This window comes from Mustela lutreola, chromosome X (genome assembly GCF_030435805.1).
Source record: "Mustela lutreola isolate mMusLut2 chromosome X, mMusLut2.pri, whole genome shotgun sequence".
NCBI classification, from domain to species: Eukaryota; Metazoa; Chordata; class Mammalia; order Carnivora; family Mustelidae; genus Mustela; species Mustela lutreola.
The window spans coordinates 112,047,457-112,066,505 of NC_081308.1; the positions used below are offsets into that span (position 1 = coordinate 112,047,457).

At 40.6% G+C, this 19,049-nt stretch overlaps 1 protein-coding gene across 4 annotated transcripts in view; it reads left to right on the plus strand.

The window, feature by feature from the left end:
- Positions 1–248: 248 nt before the first annotated feature.
- OCRL (OCRL inositol polyphosphate-5-phosphatase) overlaps positions 249–19,049 on the plus strand; it is a 62,878-nt gene continuing 44,077 nt past the window's right edge. For 3 of the 4 annotated variants that reach the window (XM_059157454.1, XM_059157455.1, XM_059157456.1), the window contains exons 1-3: positions 9,688–9,937; positions 10,209–10,279; positions 16,417–16,496. In XM_059157454.1, the coding sequence (XP_059013437.1) occupies positions 9,899–9,937; positions 10,209–10,279; positions 16,417–16,496 (190 nt within the window). In that variant the 5' untranslated portion in view covers positions 9,688–9,898. Of the gene's footprint in view, positions 319–9,687; positions 9,938–10,208; positions 10,280–16,416; positions 16,497–19,049 lie in introns of those variants that run through there. The other variant, XM_059157457.1, reaches the window with a different exon arrangement.

The following is a 19,049-nucleotide window of genomic DNA, read 5'->3' on the forward strand; positions in this document are numbered from 1 at the left end:
AAAAATAAAAATCTTTTTAAAAATTTTTAAAAAGAAGGGAAATAAGCATACTATGGAAAATTGTAAAAAAAAATGTTTTCTAAACATTTACTTAAAAAAGTATAACTGTAAAGTGCTGCAGAGGTGGTGGGGAAGTGAAGATAAGAATGATCAGAGCTCATCCTGTGCTTATTTGTTCTGTAACAATATGATACAAGGTAGACCTTGAGAGGTTCTATAAGAGATACACAGAGACGGACAGAGACGGTTGTTCAGGAGAGGGAGAATTCTTTTCCAGCTGAGGACTGAGAGAAGAAAAGCTTCAGAGGACCATCTGAGGTGAGCATTGAAGAATAGAGAGGATTTCAGCAGGTATAGTTGCAGGGAAAGTTATCATTAATAAGATGGAAGTAGTAGTATGTGATCAAGAAATTAAATAGTCAAATATTTAAAGCAGTATTTCACAACTTGTTTTGATGCTTAACACTCTTAGGAAAATTCCAAATCATGCATTATTTTCTGCAAGGGATGATTATATGTTCCACAGATACCTATCAAATAGCTGTGGTGCTAGGTGCGTAGCCATAGCAAGACAGACAAGGTTCTGGAGCTTACACGGCCTATATCTGGACTTACATCTAAGTTACCATTCTTCCTGAGAGCAGAGAATAATCTAGCCTTGTCCACATGAACTCAGTAAATTCAATGGTGTGTGTGTGTGTGTGTGTGTGTGTGTGTGATATTTCATGTTAAACTCAGATTTCAGAGTTATCTTTTTCCTTCTTCATGCCCCTCATGTTGATTTGGAACTGTAGAGTTTATGCAAGACTGAAATAGCAGTGATGGGGAGGAGGTGTCTACTTCTTGGGTTCTTAATATATTCTGCGCCAGCCTTCCTTAGGTTATACAGTCACCCTCTCCTCTGTCCCTACTGCCATTCATTAAGTGGGGGGGGGGGGGGCAAGTCCCCAGCAAGCCTCTAATGGCATAGTCCCTACTGTGTCCCTAATGGCTACCCAATGCTGCTTCCCCTCATCATGACCACAAGATCCCATCTTCTGGGGTTTTTTTAAGGTTTTATTTATTTATTTGTCAGAGAGAAAGAGAGAACACAAGGTAAGGGAGGAGTAGAGGGAGAAACCGACTCCACTGAGCAAGGAGTCCAACCTGGACTCAATCCGAGGACCCTGGGATCATGACTGGAGCTGAAGGCAGATGCTTAACCCACTGAGCCACCCAGGTGTCCCAAGATCCTATCTTCTAAGTTCCCTTTTCTACTTGCCTTCTTCTTCTCAGTTCTGAGGTTCTTATCTACTAGGATAGAGGGATGGGTTCAATAACCTACAAAGCAAGAATATGTTCTGCCTTTCTTTCATGACAACTGTGTTGGAGACGGGACCAGCCTCATGTGCCACTGCTTGTCTTGAGAAGGGTCACAGGATTGAGGATAGAAGGGAGCTTAGGTAATCTTCATAGATCATCCCACTAGATCTATCACAGTGTAGATTAAATGTCACAAATAGACAAAAACTCGGTTGAATTTAGCCATAACTCTACTTTCTCTTTTAGGGTTTTTGAAGTATGTACTAGAGAAATCTTTACGTGCCATGTAAGAATTTTGATCAGATAAATGCAGCTTATGGGTCTGATGGGTATCACCTTGAGAACTTGTAGAATTTTTATCATTTTTATGGTCTGTATTTCAACATCAGCATCTCTTTGATTTTTTATGGATATATATTTAACAGCTTATGACCATTAAAAAAATTGAACACTCTATAAAGGCCAAGACCAAGATAACATGTTAGCAGTATTCAGCTGAATGATCAGTGGAATACCTGAATCACAAGCATATCCGTCTGATTGCTACTAACTGCTTCATGTGTTCAGTTCTTAAGGAAAATGCTGGGTAGAAAATAAGGCTTGTAAACAGTGATCTTGGGAAGTAACTGGAAAGATATGTTCAGGGCAGAATCCTTGGAGCCTTAAATGCCAGGCTAACTCCATATTCTTTCGGTTCAGCATCTCCAATTTCTGAAGGGAGAGGGAAAGTAGGACTGGGTGCACAATGCCAGAGCTGACTATGGGATTCTTGAAGCAGAAAGGAGAGTCTAACCTTAGAGAATGAAATAGAGGTGGAAGTCAAAGGAAATGAAGAAACCACCTAGGATAGGAATTAAGTAGCAAGTACCAAATTCTATAAGGAACAAAAAGTATAAATGGAAATATGTAAAAAAAAAGAAAGAACTCTTCTTTATGCTGCTTTTTATGGAAAGCAGTATCTGTACTGGATTTGTGTATATGAAAAGTGAGTCTTTTCAACTAGTGGTGACTTAAAAATCTGTGAATCATTTATACCTCTGCCCAGCCTGCCTTTCAGCCTCTGGCTGCTGACTCACCGATGCGAAATCTTCCCGGGCCTCATCTGTGTTAGGCAGGCCTGTTTCTGCCTTCACAGGCCTTAAGCTTTCTCACCTGTGAAGGCTTCAGCCAGCCTCATATTAAACATATTAAAATGCATCCACATTCTGCATTAAATATTTATATTTTTGTTATAAATTTTTGAAAGGGCTTTTGTAATTTTGTTCTTGAAATTATTTGTCTGTGCATAACTAATTTAATTTATGATGGCTGTGATTTCTCCATAATCATTATGCATATTTGGACATTCTTGGGAAGTGAGAAGATCCAACCTAAAAGTTGTTTTCAAAGACTGAATTTTTTAATAAATAGAAAATTGAATAATTAATGAACTTGATATGTTATGTTTTGTAGCCTTTAATTAAATGATTATTTTTGAATTTTCCCATTTTCTTTTAGTATTTTATACTCTCCTTAAGATCTCACTTTTTAATTTGTCTCTAAAAAGCCTTTAAGTTCTAAGCTCTTAGTTATAGTTGTCTAATAAAAAAATAAGCACTGTGCACTGACGTGTGTTTGTGGTGGTGGTGGTGAAGGTGGTGAGACTCGTGTTTTCTTGAAGCTAGAATTTTGTTTATTTGAATTTTATTAAATGACCATTCAACTCTTTGCACTGCATGTTTCTTGTATGTAAATACAAGTATAGGGTATAAGACCTTTAGTTAGGCAAATGGTCATCTGATGATGATAGGTGAGAACAATCAGAGGTATACATTAAGGAATTTACTATAGAATTGAGAAAACTTGAGTTAGTAGGTACTGTAGATGAAGGTGAGCAAGTCCATCAATAAACCTGAAGCTTTAAACTGGGGTGACAAGTTAAACAGTGGTACCATTAACAACTGTAGCTAAGTCAGAAGGTGATTGTGGATAAAATAATGATTTTAGCCAACTTACAAAAATTATTTAACACCTACATAAGCTCTTAAGTAAGCATAGTCCCTGAAGTGAGACTTCAAATATACAATAATTTGCTGCTGGGTCAGACCTAGGCATGATTACATTGGTCAAGCTTGCCTTCCTTCTGTCTGCTGACCCTAGGCTGAGGGGGTATATATTTTTACCTCGTTTTGACTTCAGGATCAGCTACTCCAACATGTCACAACTACCACTTCAGACTCCCTCGCTTCATGACTTCTGCTTTGCCTGCTATACTAATTCTCAAGCTTAGTACACCTTTTCAGTATATTTTTTCTACTCTTGCTTTTGATCTGCCAAGTATAGACAAAGAAAATTACAGACCTTTGCTGATTTGGACAACCACGGAAATTCAGGTTATTTGCCTCCAACTGGGCTTGCTCTGTTGCTCTAAAACCCCTTATTTTAAAAAAAGAGATTTTATTTATTCATCTGAGAGACAGAGAGAGTGAAAGAGAGAGAGCGGCGCATGCGTGCATGACTGGGGAAGGAGCAGGGAGGGAAAAAAATGCAGACTCCCCACTAGGTGGGTAGCTGAACTTTGGGCTTGATCTCAGGACCCCAAGATCATAACCTGAGCCAAAATCAGACACTTAACCAACTGAGCCACCCAGGTGCTCCTCTAAAACCCCTTAATTTTTCTGGATTCATTGTCATTCTCCAATGGTGCCTGTTCCCTTTTTCTCCACCTTGTTCAAGTTCCCAACCCCTCTCTCTCAACTTCAGTTTCATTACCTTAAATGTGATAATTCAGGTAGAGCAGTTACCATAAAGCCTGACACACAGAGGGTTCTCAGTGAAAACTTATTGTTAGTACTGTTAATACTGAATGAACAGCATATTGTGTTTGGTTAAAAAGTTCTGACTTTGGGGGCGCCTGGGTGGCTCAGTGGGTTGAGCCGCTGCCTTCATCTCAGGGTCCTGGGATCAAGTCCCGCATCGGGCTCTCTGCTCAGCAGGGAGCCTGCTTCCCTCTCTCTCTGCCTGCCTCTCCGTTTACTTGTGATTTCTCTCTGTCAAATAAATAAATGAAATCTTTTTAAAAAATGCAAACTATAAAAGAAAGAGTTCTGACTTTGGAGTCAGACAAACATTAAGTTTGAATGTTAAATTTGACATTTACTAGTTAATGGGCAAGTTGCTAAACCTCTCCAAGTCTCAGCTTTCTCACCTTTAAAATGGAAACAGTAATATTAGTATTTTACAAGGATTTAGTGAGGATTAAATGAAAGTGTATATGTAAATCTAAGCAGAATGTGTCTGTCACAAAACTATTGAACATCAGCCACCAGGATTTTTACTGGTATTAGTATTATAACACTCACTTACTACTTTTTTTTTTAAGATTTTATTTATTTATTTGACAGAGAGAGATCACGAGTAGTCAGAGAGAGAGAGAGGAGGAAGCAGGCTCCTGCTGAGCAGAGAGCCTGATGCGGAACTCGATCCCAGGACCCCGAGATCATGATCTGAGCCGAAGGCAGTGGCTTAACCCACTGAGCCACCCAGGCGCCCTCACTTACTACTTTTTTTGGAGAAAGTCATCTCCCCTGTCAGGGACCACAGTTTTTAGTGTCCTCATCTCAATATATTTCCGGTTTTTTCACAACCTCTTATTCTTTACAACAACTATTTGAGTACCCCACTATGTATCGGGCACTGTTTTAGATGCTGAGGATACTGTAGGTTTGGAGGAAGAAATCTCTCTCTTCTTCCCTAAAGTTGATTCCTCCATCTGTACCTTGGATTCTCGTCTTTCCCAATCACCAGGAAAATTTTCTTTTTTTTTTTTTAAGATTTTATTTATTTCTTTGAGAGAGAGAGAGAGAGATTGAGCATGATATGGGGGCGGAGCTGAGGGAGAGGGAGAAGCAGGCTCCCCACTGTGCAGGGAGCTGGAAGCAAGACTGGATCCCAGGACGGAGAGATCATGACCTGAGCTGAAGGCAGATGCTTAACTGTCTGAGCCACCCAGGTGCCCTTGGAGGAATTTTCTTAGAAATTTTCTGTTTCCATTTTCTAATATCTTAAATGTATCCCTCTTTCCTAGCCCCTTCCCCTTTGCTTTTCCCCTTGGCTTCAGGTTTTGCCAAGAATTTCTGACTCTGGGGTGCCTGGGTGGCTCAGTGGATTAAAGCCTCTGCCTTCGGCTCAGGTCATGATCCCAGGGTCGTGGGATCAATCCCAGTCCTGGAATCGAGCCCTGCGTCGTCGGGCTCTCTCTCTCTCTCTCTCTCTGCCTGCATCTCTGCCCACTTGTGATAAATAAATAAAATCTTTAAAAAAATAAAAGAATTTCTGACTCTTCTAATTAATTGAATTAAAATCGTATTTCACTCCTTTTTATTTTCAAGCCTCTTCAGTACGCGGAATCTTGTTTCCATTCCTCACAATATAGTCCCTTCTCAATTCCCAATCATCTTGTTCCCATCTTCACTACTTACTGAAGCCACTTACGTGGTGGTCTCCAGTGACTTCCTTGACACATCTAAAAAGTCTCTCCATCCTCATTTTTCCATGCAGCATTTGACACTGCTAACCTTCCCCTACATATTATTTCTTTGTTTTTCATTTTCATTGATTGCTAACAATTTCAAAAACAGGAATGTGCATAATATAATATAACCAATTTATGTACCTTCTACCCGGTTCTATTGAATCTTGCAACATTAACTTTCAGAATGGGTTTAAAGAAATAAGTATTATAGATATAGTTGATATTCGCTGTACGCCTCTCCCCAGTCTCAATCCACTTGAATTTGGTGATGATTATGCCCTATCATGTTTTATATACTATTACTATTATATCTATGTAACCATAAGCAACAGATAATATTTTCTAAATATTATTTTTTTAAGATTTTATTTATTTATTTGACAGAGAGAGATCACAAGTAGACAGAGAGGCAGGCAGAGAGAGAAGGAAGCAGGCTCCCTGCTGAGCAGAAAGCCCGATGTGGGACTTGATCCCAGGACCCTGAGATCATGACCCGAGCCGAAGGCAGCAGCTTAACCCACTGAGCCACCCAGGTGCCCCAGTATTTTCAGACTTTATATCAGTAGACTACTGCACATGTTCTGCTCTTTTTACTCAACATTATATTTTAAGATTTAATTCTGTTAATACATAGTTCAGATTATATGAATTTCAAAATAGTATTTAACTGTATTCATGGTGATTTATTTGCCCATTCACCTGTTGATGGACATTTAATTTGCTTCCCTTTTTTTTTTGAGATAACATATAATGCTATAATGAGCATTCTCTTTAAAAACTTTATTTATGGGGGCACCTGGGTGGCTCAGTGGGTTAAAGCCTCTGCTTTCGGCTCAGATCATGATCCCAAGGGCTGTGGGATTAAGCCCCGCATCAGGCTCTCTGCTCAGCGGGGAGCCTGTTTTCTCCTCTCTCTCTGTCTCTCTGCCTACTTGTGATCTTTGTCTGTCAAATAGATGAATAAAACCTTTTTTTTAAAAAAAAAACTTTATTTATGTATTTATTTGAGAGAGAGAGAGTGCATGAGCACACATGCCTGCAAGCGGTGGGGGGAGGGAGAGAGGGAGAGAATCCCAAGTAGACTCTGCACTGAGCATGGAGCTTGATGTGGGGCTTGATCCCATATATGACCCTGAGATCCTGAGCCTGCGATCAGGATATAGCTGAAACCAAGAGCCTTTGCCCAACTGACTGAACCACGCAGGCACCCCTTCAATGAGCATTCTTTTTCATGTCTTCTTGTGCATAAAGGTTAGAGTTTTGCCCGAGTCTATACCTGGAAATTGAATTTCTGGGTTGAATTGTATTACATATTCAACTTTATTAGGCCATGTCAAATTTCTCTTCCTAGCAGTTCTACCAGCTTATGGTAGAACTTAAGGAGTTCTACCAACTTCTTCTAGCAATGGATCAGAGAGTTTCATCTGTTCTATATCCTCAACAACACTTGGTGATATCTGAATTTTTAAAGTTTGCCATACCAATGTTGTGAAAAACTACCTCATTGTTTTAGTTTTCAATTTCTCTGAATAGTAATGAAGTGAAACATCCTTTAATGTCTTTTTAAGAAATTTTTATTTAAGTAAACTCTACACCCACCATGGGGCTCATGGGGTTTAAACTCATGACCCTGAGATCAAGAGTCAACCTGCTCTTCTGACTGAGCCAGCCTGGCACCGCCGTCCTTTCATGTCTTTTTTGGCTATTTGGGTTTCTTTGAATATGAATTGCTTATTCATGTATTTTATCAATTTTCTTTCTTTTTCTCACTGATTTATAGGAGTCTTATACATTCTGAACACTAATTCACTCATTAATTTAATCAAAATTTCTCTAGTATATACTTTGTTCCAAGAATGGTTATATGTTCTGGGATTGTAGCTATGAACTAAACAGACAAAATTTCTGCCCTCATGGAACTTACATTCTTGTGGGGGAAGGAAGGTAAATAATAGACAACATCAATAAATAAAATAGATAAAATAATGGATAGTGATACATTTTATGGGAAAAAATGAACATGGAGGATGAATGAAGAGGCATGTTTTTGTGAAAGTGGTTAAGAAAATTGTTGAATGGCAATTTTAAATAAAGTTGTCTAGGAATTCCTCACTGAGAAAGCAACATTTGAGCAAAGACCCGAAGGAGGTGAAAGTGCAGGTAAACAGCAAGTGCAAAGGCCCTGGAGCAGGGGTGTGCCTAGAAAGTTCTAGGAATAACAAGGAGCAGTGTGATTGGGCAGAGTGAGTTGCAAAGAGTGGTGGGAGACAATTCTGTAAGGTGATGACAGGTAGAAGTATAGAGCCTCATATTTTGTCCTTTGTCAGTTAAATGTATCAAAAATATCTTCTCCCAGTCTGTGGCTTGTCTTTTAACTTGTTTATGTTGTCTTGAAGTACAGGCATTTTGAAAGTTAATGTAGTTAAATGCATCTATCAACTCCTTTATTGTTTGTGCTTTTGGTGTCTTAAGTAGTCATTCTTATTCCTTATTCCAAGCTCATAAAGATATCCTCCTATTTTCTTCTGGAAGTTTTGCTTTTTCACGTTTGGATCTTGAATCCACTTGGAATTGAATTTCTCCTCTATGGTATGAGGTAGGGATCTAGTTTGATAATTTTCTATATGGATGATCAAGAGTGCCAGAACCATTTAGTGAATAATCCATTCTTTTTCCACTGATTCGAAATGCCACAGTATGTTGCATATCAACTTTCCATATTTGTGTGTGGATCTGTTTGGGGCTCTGAATTTTGTTCTATGGGTCTGACCAGCTCTACATCGCATGCTCTTAATTACTACAGTTTTAAAATCAGTCTTGCTATCCACTCCACTATAGAGTCTTTTTCTTTTTAAAGATTTGTATTTATTCATTTGACAGACACAGCGAGAGAGGGAACACAAGCAGAGGGAGTGGGAGAGGAAGAAGCAGGCTTTCTGCTGAGTAGAAAGCCTGATGCAGGACTGAGTCTCAGGACCCCAGGGATCTTGACCTGATCTGAAGGCAGATGCTTAATGACTGAGCCACCTAGGCTCCCCTGTAGATTCTTGAGCAAGTAAAAAATGCAAGTGAAACATTATTCCGGGAAGGATGTTCTTATGATTATCAACAGAGTAAACCGGTCAAAGGAGAGATCACAAAGGGGTACCAGTAAAATGATGGGGGTGCAAGTGGAGAGAAAACAAGGAATCTGAAAGTAATTCCAAAGAAAATATTATTAATGTTTGTTTGTTGAACAATTCGATACAGAGAAATTAGGAGTAAGGAGGAAAGCACATGGCTTAGAAATTTCAAGCCTGAGTGACTGTGTAAAATGATGAGTTAGTTTTGTGGTCCAGTATTGCGTTAACCAGTGGGATATGTTGGCACCGGGTCTGGACCCAGGAAGTGTATTTGGTCTTTGCCTGCTTAGAGATTACCTGGAGGGGGCGCAAAGGAAGAATAAAGGTCTGAGCTTTGGGGATCTTTCTAAAGATTTAGGTGGTGAAAGGAAGAGAGGGAATGGGAAAACATTTGAAGTAGGATAACCACCAAGTGCGTTATAACTGTAATAACGATTTTTTTTTTTTTTTTTTACTGGATGATGTAGGTCCTATCGGTCCATCACACTTGCGTTCTCTCATAGGTATAGCGGTGCTTTGTTTCTATGGCAACCTTTGATGCCCACAGAACAATTCTTGTGTCACCGGCAGTATTTAAAACGCAGTCCACCCTGGACGTGGTAGAAACGCCCCCGGTCCGTCGGGTCTCTTGCTGCAGTTCCGCTGGTTGGCCGCAGGGGGCGAAATCTGCGGCGGCCTGGAAAACTGGCGGGGGCGCGAGACGCCGCTCTCTCTCGGGTCAGGCTCTCGGCTCTGGGCTCGGCTCCCTGCTCCCGGCTCCCGGTTCCCGGTTCCCGGCTCCCGGTTCCCGGCTCTCGTCTCCCATCTCCCGGGTTCCGGCTCCGGCTCCGGGTTCCCTGTTCCCTGCGCAGTGCTGTTCCTCAAACGACGCGCAGCCGAGGACTGTGGGTGAGGACGCGGGAGGCAGTGTCGTCTGATCCGCCCGCAGTCCGAAGCCCCACTGAGCCTGGAGGCCGCCGGGATGGAGCCGCGGCTCCCGGTTGGAGCCCAGCCCCTTGCTGTATCCGCTTGAGGGAAGGGGGAGGGAAGGGGGAGGGAAGGCCGGGCAGGGCGGGTGGGGGGTCGGAGGAACTGCGGAATGCGGTGGAGAGGTTGGGGTGCGGTCGGGCCGGGGCCGAGCCGACCGGGGGAAGGGGGACGGCGCGGGAGGCGATGCCTTGGGCAGTGGGGAGGACGGGCGGAGGGATGGGAGCCTCTAACCCGCACCGCGCCACCCCTGCCTGGCCGCGCATTTAGAGGAGACCCTTGACTACTGCCTGCATACTATCGAGGGTATGGAGATGAAGGGTACTCTGCGGGAGCCCCGCGCCCTGACGCTAGCCCAGAGGAACGGGCAATATGAGTAAGTAACCACCTGATTCCCACGGAGAAGGGGAGCCTGCCATTACCTCCTAACACCAAACCGCGACAAGCCACCTACTCTCCTCCCGCTGAGGCTGCGTGGGCAACAGGTTCAGGCCCAGGTGTGAAGTGCGAGTGCTGTAGGCATGGGGTTTTGTCCCCAACTTCCAAGCCGCCAGATCGCTCCTAGCAGTGTGGTTCAGTGGAAGGACTCAACAGGCGGGCGCTGAAGCAGGAAGCCTGGGTTTTTAGTTCCTGCCTCTGCAACTGACATGTGTTGTGTAACCTTGGGCAAGTCAATAATGTTTTCTGGGCTTTGGTGTCCTCAACAGTTAAATAAAAACATTAACTGCCTTTACCTTATGGACTTTGAAGTTGTAACTGGAATAATAATAAATGCTGAAATAGTTTGCAAAAAGTAAAAGTGTTATGGAAAGGCATATTAGCCTTACAGAAGTGCCTTTTCTTAATCCCATTCAACTGGTTCCTCCAGTCTGCCCACCCCCTGTTCCACTTGCTTGAGGCATAATCATAAATTCAGTAATGGTTTAGTGTACACCAGTAACTGCCTCACTTATTGACTTGACTGATAGAAAAAGTAATGAAATGTGTAGAAATATAAACATTTGGCAGTTTGTCAGTGTGTGTTAACCTTCCATTCTGCCTTGCATTTAGAAGCTCAGTAAACACTGTTGAATAAAAGATTTTTTTTTATAAAAGATTATTTTGATAAGCTGTCACTATAGTTGCTGATCTCACTCCTTTCCACTAGTGCCACATCTTAAAAGTCTCCATGGTGACCAGTACATATCATGGGCCCTATCCCTGTGTGCCCAAGCCACCTTCCTTGGTTGTTCATTGGTTTCTTGACATCAGAATTTAAAAATCATTGATCACTCAAATCTTGTCTTCTCCCAACATTGAATTAGGCCTAAAACCAGTTTTTCTCAATCTCTGCTTTTAGATTGCTCAGACCTGTGTCTGGTGCTGTATAATTTACACAGAGGATATTCCCACTAACCTAGCCTTCTCTTTTCTGAGTCTCTTGGTGCCACTCTAACTGGACATTAGTCGGGCTTATGAAGTAGCTTTTCCCTAGGTCCTGTTTGGTCAGCTCTGTTGGTGTGGTAAATTCATGTTGTCTTTCCCAGATTTCAGCAAACCCTGGAAGACCAGTTTAATAGTAAATTCAATAGAAAAGTGAATTGAAGGGCGCCTGGGTGGCTCAGTGGGTTAAGCCGCTGCCTTCGGCTGGGCTCGGGTCATGATCTCAGGGTCCTGGGATCAAGTCCCGCATGGGGCTCTCTGCTCAGCAGGGAGCCTGCTTCCCTTCCTCTCTCTCTGCCTGCCTCTCTGCCTACTTGTGATTTCTCTCTGTCAAATAAATAAATAAAAATCTTAAAAAAAAAGTGAATTGAAGAGTGGAATACCACTCCCACTTCCAAAGGCTAGAATGGGTGAAAAGATGTGACCCTTGGGTAAATCAGTAAAATTTTTGTACTTCTGTTTACTCTTCTGTAAAAACACAATTAGGAGGATAAATAAAAGAGCTACACTGTTGAAATGAACACAGATAGGATGTGGTTCCTTGATTTGATAGGTTTAGAGCTCTAGTTAGCTAATACTGAAGTGACCAGCTGGCTTTGAGATAATTCCTTGTTTCATCTGGCCTCCTGTACTAGAAGAACGTTTAAACTTGGAGTGGGGGACACCTGGGTGGCTCTGTTGGTTAAGTGTCTGCCTTTGGCTCAGGTCATCATCCCAGGGTCTTGGGATTGAGTCCCATATTGAACTCCTTGCTCAGCGGGAAGCCTGCTTCTCCCTCTGCCTCTGCTGCTCCCCCTGCTTTGCGCACTCTCTCTCTCTCTCTGACAAATAAATAAATAAAATCTAAAAAAACAAAAAACAAATGGAGTGGCAGCTCTCCTGACTATTTGTGTCCTCTCCACAAAGAAATCAAAGTCTTCTGTTCCATTTCTGTTTAAGGTACAAGGGTATAGTAACAACTAAGACTTTATGGCTTGGTATATGCTGGGTACTCTTCTAAGTACTTTCCATGAATTCATTTAGCCATCATGTGAGGTTTACTGTGAAATTATAATATAGTCTCATCATCATCCCCCATTTCTAGATAAAGAATCTGAGGCACAGAGAGATTAAGTCACTTGTTCACAGGAAGTACCAAACCTGAGATGTGAACCTATGTAGAATTTCAGAGTTAACGCTGTTTGAGAAGTTTCTTTTGAAATTGTTTGTTGGTACCTAAAACTGTCATATAATCTATAATCCTCAGATTCTTGTCTCATGGGTACCTTCTCTGACTTGCATTCTTCCAAGTAATTTTCTTATTTTGGGGCTTTTTATATTAGAACTTGAAGCCTATTATAACCTTTAGTTCTGTGGTTCCTTCTGTCAACCATTGGAGAAATTTAGTGGAGGGAGTAAAATTATAATAAAAATAAGAGTTTTTTTTTGAAATAGGGACTCAAACACTATTCTTTTTTTTTTCAAGGAAAATGGATTATGATGCAATGTGTTGTTTCATCTTTAACCTTCCTTGAACTAATCAAAGTATTTCTTAGTAATGCTGAGTTCATATTCACAATCTGTTACTTTTCTGTTTGGACAACTACCAAATTCTAATTTCCATTCTTTTTGCCGTATACCTATTACTTTTCATCTTCCTGTTCTGAAAGTAATGATTACATTTAAGAAGAATTTTTTCAAAGATTTTTATTTATTTATTTGACAGAGATCACAGGTAGGCAGAGAGGCAGGCAGAGAGAGAGAGGAGGAAACAGGCTCCCCGCGGAGCTGAGAGTCCCATGTGGGACTCGATCCCAGGTCCCTGGGATCATGACCTGAGCCGAAGGCAGAGGCTTTAACCCACTGAGCCACCCAGGCATCCCTAAGAAGAATTTTTTATACTTATTTTTAGCCCTATTGCTACAGTTTATTTAGTGACTAACACATAGTAGATATTGGGGAATTGACTTAAATTCCAAGTTTATCTTTGTTTTGTGATGGATTTTGAGGAAGTTGCACTTTTTTTTTTAAAAAAAGATTTTATTTATTTATTTGACAGAAAGAGATCACAAGTAGGCAGAGAGGCAGGCAGAGAGAGAAGGAAGCAGGCTCCCTACTGAGCAGAGAGCCCGATGCGGGACTCGATCCCAGGACCCTGAGATCATGACCTGAGCCGAAGGCAGCAGCTTAACCCACTGAGCCACCCAGGTGCCCTAGGAGGTTGCACTTTTTAAATTGAGATATATTTGACATTATATGTTTCAGGTGTACAACACAATGATTCAGTATTTGTATATATTGTGAAATAGTCATAATCTAGCTAATATCCATCACCACACAGTTACAGATTTTTTTCTTATAAGAATTTTTAAGATCTACTCTCCTAGTATCTTTCTTTTTTTTAAAAGACTTTATTCATTTATTTGACAGACAGAGATCACAAGTAGGCAGAGATGCAGGCAGAGAGAGAGGAGGAAGCAGGCTCCCTGCTGAGCAGAGAGCCCGATGCGGGGCTCGATCGCAGGACCCTGGGATCATGACCTGAGCTGAAGGCAGAGGCTTTAACCCACTGAGCCACTCAGCCGCCCCATCTAGTATCTTTCAAATATACAATACAGTGTTATTGACAGTAGTCACCATGCTATACATTACATACCCATGACTTTTTATTTTATAACTGGTAATACGTACCTTTTGACCCCCCTTGATCCATTTTACCCATACCGTACCCCTGACAACCACTGATCTGTTCTCTGTATCTGTGATTTCAGGGTTTTGTTTTGTTTTAAGATTCTACATATAAGTGCGATCATATGGTATTTGTCTTTCTCTGACTTACTTCATTTACAATAATTCCCTCAAGGTCCATTCATGTTGTTTGTTTCATGATGGCTTTTTTTTTGGAGATTTTTATTTATTCATTTATTTTTGAGAGAGAGAGAGAGAGAGAAAATGAGCCAGGAGAGGGGCAGAGGGAGAAGCAGATTCCCAGCTGAGCAGGGAGCCCAGTGCAGGACTCTTTCCAGGGCCCTAGGATCATGACCTGAGTCAAAGGCAAACGCTTAACCAACTGAGCCACCAGGTGCATCTTCATAATGGCTTTTCACAGTACAATCCAGTCAAAGTTTTACTGCCAATGTCAAACACTCTATTTCTTTTTTTTTTTAAAGATAGATATTTATTTATTTATTTGACAGAGATCACAAGTAGGCAGAGAAGCAGGCAGAGAGAGAGGAGAGAAGCAGGCCCTGAAATCATTACCTGAGCCGCAGGCAGAGGCTTTAACCCACTGAGCCACCCAGGCGCCCCTCACTCTATTTCTCATCTTCATTTCTTTGAGATTATATTGGTTTGTGTTCATTTTCCCAAAAGTCAGCTCTTCTTCCTTCACTCTTGCGTTGTCAGTTTTTATCTAGTTTCTGATCTTCATTTGGCTTTACAGAACTTTCTGCTCAACTTACGAACTCTGTTGGCTGAAAGGAACCTGCCCAAGGGCACCTGGGTGGTGGCTTAGTTGGTTAAGCATCCAACTTTTATTTTTGGCTCAGGTCCTGATCTCATGGATTCTCAGATTGAGCCCCATGTCCAGCTCTGCGCTCAGTGGGGAGTCTGCTTGAGAGTCTCTCTCTCCCTCTCCCCCGGCCCCTCCCCACACTCATGCACACATGTTCTCTCTCTAAAACAAATAAATCGTTTTTTTTTAAAAGGAGCATGCTCCATATTCCTCTAATCACCTTAAAATATGAACCTTTGCAAATTAGGTAAGCAGAATCAGAGCAGAAAGATAGCATTAATATTTTTATTTCCACTTAGTTCTTTCTAGGCAATTCTTTTCCTCATGTTATCTCCTTTAAAGTGAACACATTTGAAATAAAAATTCATAAGGCCAAAACAAGTCCTCTGAAAAGACACAAACTAGAAATAAAACCCCTTAAAACAATGACATTTTTTAATGTCAGAGGCTGAACAAGTTATGCTTAGAAATTTATCTGTTTATAGTTTAGTTAAACTGGTTCATTTATTCACCCAGTATTGAGCATCTATATTAGGCAGGAAGCAAAACTGAGTATGATAAGGTCTTTGTTTTCAAGGAGCTCAAATCAGTGAGGGAAATAAATATAACTGCAGTGGAGGGCGTTTGTGCTTTAACAAAGAGGTAAACAAAGGGGTAAACAGAGGATTAGGGTACCGGTTCTGCTTCGGACAGGAGAAGCTGCTAAGAGGAGGTGATATTTGAGCTAGGTCTCAGGAAGAAGAGTGTTTCTGGCAAAAAGTACCATCTGAGGACTGCTTGATTTGGGGGAAGCTAGGAGATATTCAGAATGGTTGCTTACAAATAGGTCATCCCTTGATTCTGGGCCACTAAGAATAAGTAGTAAATGAAAATTAATATTTCAGGAATACATAGAAATACATTTAGAAGTCTTTCATTTCATACTGGGGGCCCAGATTCAGTCCTGTTTACCTAGAAACGCCAGCCTCAAGTTGGAAGCCAGAGTGAAAGCACAAGGAATGTAAAAGCCCTGGTTGTGAGATCTGCTACCCTGTTGGTCATGGGTTGTTTTAACTGATCCAGCTGGCTGGACACTTCTTCATACTTCTCCATGAACCTATTTACTTGTTTGAAGAGACAGAACCATTGTTTGGAAAAAGCCATGAGAATATAATCTGAAGGCTAATCTATGAAATTTCTAATTCATTTATTCAACAAACTTGAGTGCTAAGTTCTAGGCACTATGCTAGGTACTAGAAATACTATGGTGAAAAGACAACCATAGTCTGCCTTCATGGAGTTCACACTTAGCTACTCTTCACTCTGCTATGCATACTCTAAATGTGTATGCACTATAATTCTTGTTTTTAAGATCATAAGCTGTGTTTAGGACATAGTCTATTATATATTCTTTATGGCAAAGGACAGTGTGGTATTCAGATATTGATCATCACTAATATCCTCTTAGATCCAGAGCAATTTCTAGCTGTCATGATGCTCAGATCCAGGGAATGAGATACAGTAAGTCTAATAAATATGGACTAGATTTGTGTAACTAGATTTGTTAAATGTTTTAATTTTTCAGTATTTATTCCCTGATGCATTCTTCTGTTTCCTAGGTTAATAATCCAGTTGCGCGAGAAGGAACAGCATGTTCAAGATATCATTCCTATAAATAGCCACTTCAGATGTGTTCAAGGTACTGGCTTTAATTGCCTAGCTAGTTTTACAGTGTTTTTTCCTGGTCATTATTGCATCGTGTAATACCATACATATTTAAATTTGTCACTGCACATAAATGAAATGTATTACTCTTTGCATAAAATGATAACATTACTAAGCTACTATTGAGAAGATGCTTTGTCTGTGAGTGCTGAAGGATTGTACTGAAATGCAATCACCTGCTTCCCTCGTTGGGAGTTAGAGGTGTATGTAGTCTGTTACCTATGATGGTAGTCTTTTATGCTTATGGACCTATGTTTGGATCTAAATGACATTCTTGGTTTTAACAAACACACTGCTCATTGTAAAGTATCAAGGTCACTTGGATTCACACACATTCAGCACTTTCTCCCCACACTATTCGAAATTAAAATATTTGGCAACAAGCCTTACCAGATTTTAATACCTTACACTCAATTGTGCTGATTCTCAGACTTTGACATTGGTGAATCATAAGAAAATTGACTCCCAAGGAGGAAATATTTGGCTTCCTGCCTGCAAATTTGGGGACAAAGAACAGAACATCTGTTGTTTCATCTGCTATAATGAGACTCAAAATTTGGGAGATTTGTGTGGGAGCTGTTGCTTCTGTTATCTCACATTGCTCTAGAAGGGAAATTGATTACTAGAGAACAAATGCATTATGTTTCCAGTGGGTTCATTGGTGTCATCAGAAAGAAGCATTCTGTATCAACTGTAGCTTTTTGAAAAACTTGAATCTTATCTTGCATAGATTTTTTTCCTTAAGTTTCATAGAATCTTATTTTTATCACAGAAGTAATGCATATGCTGTAGAAAGTTTGAAAAGACAGAAAAAGTGTAAAGCAAATAAGTACATTCCTATCTTTCAGAGATAAACACCTAACATTTCCTTTTCTTCTACACATGTAACTTTTAGGGTGGGCAGAACTCATACTATATGCAGTTTTTTGTGTGTTCTTTATGCCGTCATATTCTGATTGCTTTTCCATGCTATTTATAGGTATATATATGCCATTTTATGAATAGCCCATAATGTAGTTATTCCCATGTTTGACATTTGGGTTTTTTTTTTGCTAGTTTAAATAGTAATGTGATGAATATCTCTGTACATAAACCTCCTTGTATATCTCTTATTAGGATTTATTACTGTAAATAGAAATACTAAATGGGTCTGACTTTTTAAGAAAATATATATTAAGAATTAAAAATACCTGCAATGAATTGTATCCACATTGTATAGAAGAATGAAATCATAGCCATTTAGCTTGCACTGTGTGAGAGGGACATATTGAACAAGACATCTGCATGCCATAGTAAGTTGCTATGGTCATTTCACTTTTCACCTTTGTGGTCACAAACTCCTTTCACCTTTAAGGAGGTGAAAAGCCATGACCTCAGTAAGTTTTAGCATCCTATTAACTCTGTACCTTTTTGTACTATTTCTACAACCTCTATTTACATTATTTCTCTTAGTATTCTTTTTAATAGGAAATGGTCGATTGTTAGATTGTAATCTAAGAAAATATGTGTGTACACACATCGTAGTTCCCCATAACAGAAGGAACAGTTACTTCCTTGTTTTTACACCCTTTCTGTTTCCCAACCTGTTGCATCTATTTTGATAAGTCTATAAATTCTTGGTTTTTATTTATTTTTTTTAAGCTTTTTAAAATTTATTTGAGAGAGAGAGGGAGAGAGAGAGTGAGAGAGCCACAAGCAGGGGGAGGGGCAGAGGGAAAGGGAGAAGCAGGCTCCGCACTGAGCAGGGATCTCGATGCTGGGCTTGATCCCAGGACCCCAGGACCATGGCCTAAGCCAAAGGCAGATACCCAACCAGCTGAGCCATCCAGGCACCCCAATACTTGGTTTTAAATAATTAAAGTTACTGAAGAACAGTGAAAAATTTATAGTACTTATGTCTTGATACACTATTGTCCCTTGCTAGTCTCATGCTAATGAGAATATTGAGGCTATTTTTTAATATCAGATAACTACTTATAGTAGCTACTGTAATAGCTGAATAATGGGACCAAATATACAATCCAGGCTTGTGAGGGATCTAGAAAAGGCTGAGACTACTCCATCTGGCCAAGGTAGATCCAGGCTAATCCTAAGGAGTCAGTACCCAGAGTTCAACTAGCCAGGAGGGTCTTACAAGTGCTGTTGGCCAGATCCAGGGGAGTCAGAGAAGAGATGGGTTGCATCTAGACACTGGAAGGAAGGAAGGAAGTCCAGGAGAGCCAGCTGGGAGAAAATAGAACTGAACTTGGAGGCTGTGCTTTGCCCTGTTTTATACTTCCTTGTTGGGTGTGATAGGCCAGACCCCATGTATTAATTGTAGCCTGAAGGTCAAGAGCTTAAGGTATTCTCTGATCCTAAATGGGGCAGAGGCAGAAGAAATGAGATCACTGGGAAGTTTTCAGAGACAAAATCCGAGTTAAGAAAGTAATTCACCTTTGGACCTTTAGGATCACTTCCATGGCTTTTTTTTTAAGATTTTAAAAAATTTGTTCATTTTTAGAGAGTGGGGGGAGGGGCAGAGGTGGAG